This window comes from Pinus tabuliformis, chromosome 2_1 (genome assembly GCF_031772625.1).
Source record: "Pinus tabuliformis cultivar Carrire ecotype Pingquan chromosome 2_1, CPIR1, whole genome shotgun sequence".
NCBI lineage: Eukaryota > Viridiplantae > Streptophyta > Pinopsida > Pinales > Pinaceae > Pinus > Pinus tabuliformis.
In genome coordinates, this window is record NC_142299.1 from 193,065,926 (window position 1) to 193,069,887 (window position 3,962).

The 3,962-nt window shown below is 41.3% G+C and overlaps 1 protein-coding gene across 1 annotated transcript; it reads right to left on the minus strand.

Annotated features, from left to right (window-relative positions):
* Nucleotides 1-329: 329 nt before the first annotated feature.
* Nucleotides 330-2,746, minus strand: LOC149199382 (uncharacterized). Its single transcript, XM_089400559.1, has 2 exons — nucleotides 1,487-2,746; nucleotides 330-1,361 (listed from the first exon to the last, which is right to left on the minus strand). The coding sequence occupies exons 1-2, from the start codon at nucleotides 2,744-2,746 to the stop codon at nucleotides 330-332; spliced, it is 2,292 nt and encodes a 763-aa protein (XP_089256685.1).
* Between the last annotated feature and the right edge of the window lie 1,216 nt (nucleotides 2,747-3,962).

Here is a 3,962-nt window from a genome sequence, read left to right on the forward strand (position 1 = left end):
TACGACCTGCCAGACTTCATTCTTTATCAAGTCCCAGAATTTGTGAAAAAAATTGGCTGTAAAGCCATCCGGACCTGGCGCTTTTCCTTCCTTCATTTGTTTCACGGCCTCTTCTACTTCCTGCATACTGATAGGTTTGATAAGTAGACTGTTGTGCTCCTCCGTTATGACCTTGGGTATGTGCTGTAGAAGTTGATTGATAGCTGGCATTCTGTTGAGATCGGGCTCCTGGTGGGCTTTTTTGAAGTAATTTATAAATTCCCCTTCAATGCCATCATGTGTTTCAATCTTCTCTCCCTGCTCATTTTTAATGTGCGTGATGTGGTTTATCATTCTCCGCTGTACAGTGGTTTTATGAAAAAATTTAGTGTTTTTTCCCCACTTTTTAGCCATCTAATTCTGGATTTCTGCCTCCATAGAGTTTCTTCCTGCTTGTCTCTTTCAATAATTTTGGATTCTATGGTGTGTTCCTGTTTGGAGAGTTCCTCTGTTCGCCCTCCATTGATAATGGCTTGTTGGATTTTCTTCATTTCTGCATTGAGCATAGCCTGGTCGGCAAAGATGTTACCAAAAGTTTTGTGATTCCATTGTTTGATGGCTCTTTTTAGATGCTTAAGTTTTTGCTGGAACCTGGACATTCTTGTGCCCTCGATCGGATTGAAATTAAGCCAGTTTGATCTGACGAGCTCTTCAAACTCTGGATGTGAGAACCAAAACTCTTCAAAACGAAAAGGGCGTCTGAGGTTGTTACCTGGCCTGTTCCATTGGAGCTCAATAGGCCAATGATCCGACCCGGAGAAAGGGAGAATGGATGCAGTGAATTCCCCTCCGATGTGAGTTGCATTGTCTGAGATTAGGAATCGGTCAAGACGCGATGCTATTTGTTGCGCTCCTGCTCTCTTGTTTGTCCATGTGAATATCCCATTGCTTGTTGGAATGTCCATTAACCAGTTGCTGTTGATGAAATTCTTTAGGAGGCTGTCATCATTGTTTGTATTACTTCTGCCCCCTTTCTTTTCATCCATGCTGGCAATCATGTTGTAATCCCCTCCCGCTATCCATAGAGGGAATGGTCTATCTTTGTTGAGATCTGACAGAGTATTCAGGATGTGGTTTTTTTGAGCAGTTTCCTGTGGGAAGTAAACATTAGTTATCAGTCCATGAGTGTTCGTACCTGAGAGGTGGAACGTGGCTTGGATGAAACTTTTGTTAGCTTGAATGTTGTTGAGATGAATGATCCGGGCATCCCAAAGAATTGCTAGGCCTCCCGAGGCTCCTTGTGCATCCACCGCTGTGACTAGCCCCCCTGGCCAAGCCTTTGCAGCTATCCTTTCCAAAATTGTGGAGCTACACTTCGTCTCCTGCAAAAAGAGTATACTAGGTTTTTCTTGCATCAACATGTTTTTTAATATTCTGCCTTTCCTTGGGCCGTTGAGCCCTCTGATATTCCATGATATTAACTTCATAGTGAAGGGTGGGGGTTTACATTAAAGTACTTAGTCAGTTTGGCATACCTCCCTGACTCCACCAGAATTTCTCCTATCTTGATTGTTCTTTCTAGGGTTGTTTTCCTTCCCCTCTTCTTGCTATCCTTGGTTATAAATTTTCCATCCCATGGACTGCCAATCTGGACTCCTAAAGAGTATTTCTTCTGTGCCCTGTTTAGAACTTCTACTAGGTTATCCACTTGCGTTTCCGGGATTTTTTCAAAGTTCCTTGTGCGACAAGCCTGTTCCAAGCCCAGTATGTCCAGCTCCCCTATATCTAAGGGCTCCGGATCCTCATCCATAACTTGGGTCGATTGAAAAATATCCTCAGGCTCATTTGGGACTTTTTCGTTTATCTGCGGGTACTCAACATCCATGCCTTGGGTTTGCCCCGGCATGGTTTTGGCCTGAGATTTCAGGTGCGCTTGACCTGTGGTTTTCTGACCTCCTTGCACTGATGATTCGCCTGGCTGTTCTTGATGTGCCGTTTTGCCCTTCTCCTGTTCCTTTTCCGGCATCTGCTCATCAGTTTTGTTCAGGGCTTCAAATCTGTTGCTTGTTGTAGGCATTGCCTTGTTGGTGGGATTTACTTTGGGATTGCTAGCGGTTCTCTTGTTTCCTCTCCTTCTGTTTACAACCTTGGTAAATCCATCTGCAGTATGATTGTCAGGATTATCTTGATAAGAGGGTATCTTATTTTGAGGACAGTCTCTGTAGAGATGCCCTATATCATGGCATTTCCTACATCTAAATGGCACTTGTTCATAATCGATGACTTGAACCCACTCCGAGTCTTCATGAAAAAAACTTACCGTGTCTGGAAGCGGTTGCTTGAGATCCATGTATACACAGATCCGAGCATATGAAGTGTTTTTGCATAACTTTGTTTCCTCTGCTACCCTTACAAATTCACCTATAGCATTCCCGATTTCCTGTAGAGACTTTTCCTCCCAATATTCCCATGGCAGTGAGTAAAGCCTTATCCACACTGGCGCACAACTCAGATCCTCCTTATCTGGGTTGAATCTTTCGACCCAGCCTTTGAGAAATAGACCTGCGGAGTTGAAAAAATACGGACCTCCCTCCAATATCCTGGTTCGGTCTTCCAGACAGTTAAATACTGCAGTGAAGAAGCCCTTGGCTCCCAAGTGCAGTGTTATATCTCCCTTTGGATGCCATTTGGTGCTGATCCATCTTCTTAGAGCTCTTTTTGTTGGCCAAATCCCGATAAACTTTCCAATCAGTGCATGATATCGCATGTACTATATCCTGGCATTGATGTGTTCACTGGGGAAGTAAACCCGTGGTCTATGGGTTGCTACAGGTTTGCAAGTTGAGGAGCTTGCTTTGTTTCTTTCCTCTGTAGCAATGTCCTTTCCTTTTTGCTGTCTGGTGTCCATTGTGCTGCCGCTGGTACCGTTTTCATTCTCCCTGTCAGCCGTATGCCCTGATCTGTTACTCGGGGACGGGGGAGGCTCCTGGCCCTCCCCCTGAGGGGGGATCATTGTCCTGTTCCTTATGGACGCGTCCTCCTGTGCTCTGCCTCACCAGAATGCGTCGCAGGTACCCTGCTCGACAGACCTGCCGCCTGCAGGTTTCCGTCAAAACCCTAGGGTTGGTCGCCGCCACTGTAGCTCATCCATCGTTCTTGCTCAACGAACTCGAATCTAATGTATGACAATAAACATTGTTATAAACTAATATAATAACCATTTACATAGTCTAGGCTAGCAATTGAAACATGCACATCATGAGTCATCATTAGATGAAATAATAACAAGATCATTAGTGTTTGATATCCTCAAAGAATATAGTGTAGCTCACAATATCTCTCTTAGACGTCAAACTAAATTTGAAAGTTTTATCTAAATGCCAACATTAAAGCTAAGCTAAAGAAAATTGGAAAATTAACATATCAGTGAACTCATTACATAAGATTTTCCTTAGAAAAGAGTGAAGCATAGATTCACATTATATCCAAGTTTTCTCTTTACTATGAATTCCTATGGTATATCATTTATTCATTATGTTGATGATATTTTATTTTATTGTCTCATTCATTTCAATTTTAATTGGAAAATTAACCTATGAGCGAACTTACTACATAATATTTTCCTTGGAAAAGAGTAGAGCATAGATTCACATTATATCCAAGTTTTCCCTTTACTATGCTTTCCTATGGTATATCATTTATTCATTATGTTGATCATATTTTATTTTCTTGTCTCATTCATTTTAATTTTAATTACATTATTATTTCATGTACTAGTTTCGTAAAAACATATTTAGAATATGGGTTTAAAAAATATAACAAAACATTTTTTAATATTGTGATGACTATTTGGATGGACTATTATATTGTAATATCCCAAATTATATAGATCATGGATTGGTAATGAGGAAGAATATGATAATATGATAATGATGAATGCACTCTATTAAATAATATCATTGAGCCATATGCCAAATGGAAAC

What these genes read in the sequence shown, in the direction of transcription:
- LOC149199382 (XM_089400559.1), bottom strand. Translation starts at nt 2,746, where the DNA reads ATGCGATATCATGCACTGATTGGAAAGTTTATCGGGATTTGGCCAACA. An exon ending in AACTGACTAAGTACTTTAAT is followed by an intron (nt 1,362 to 1,486) that starts GTAAACCCCCAC and finishes CTCTTTTTGCAG; the next exon opens with GAGACGAAGTGTAGCTCCAC.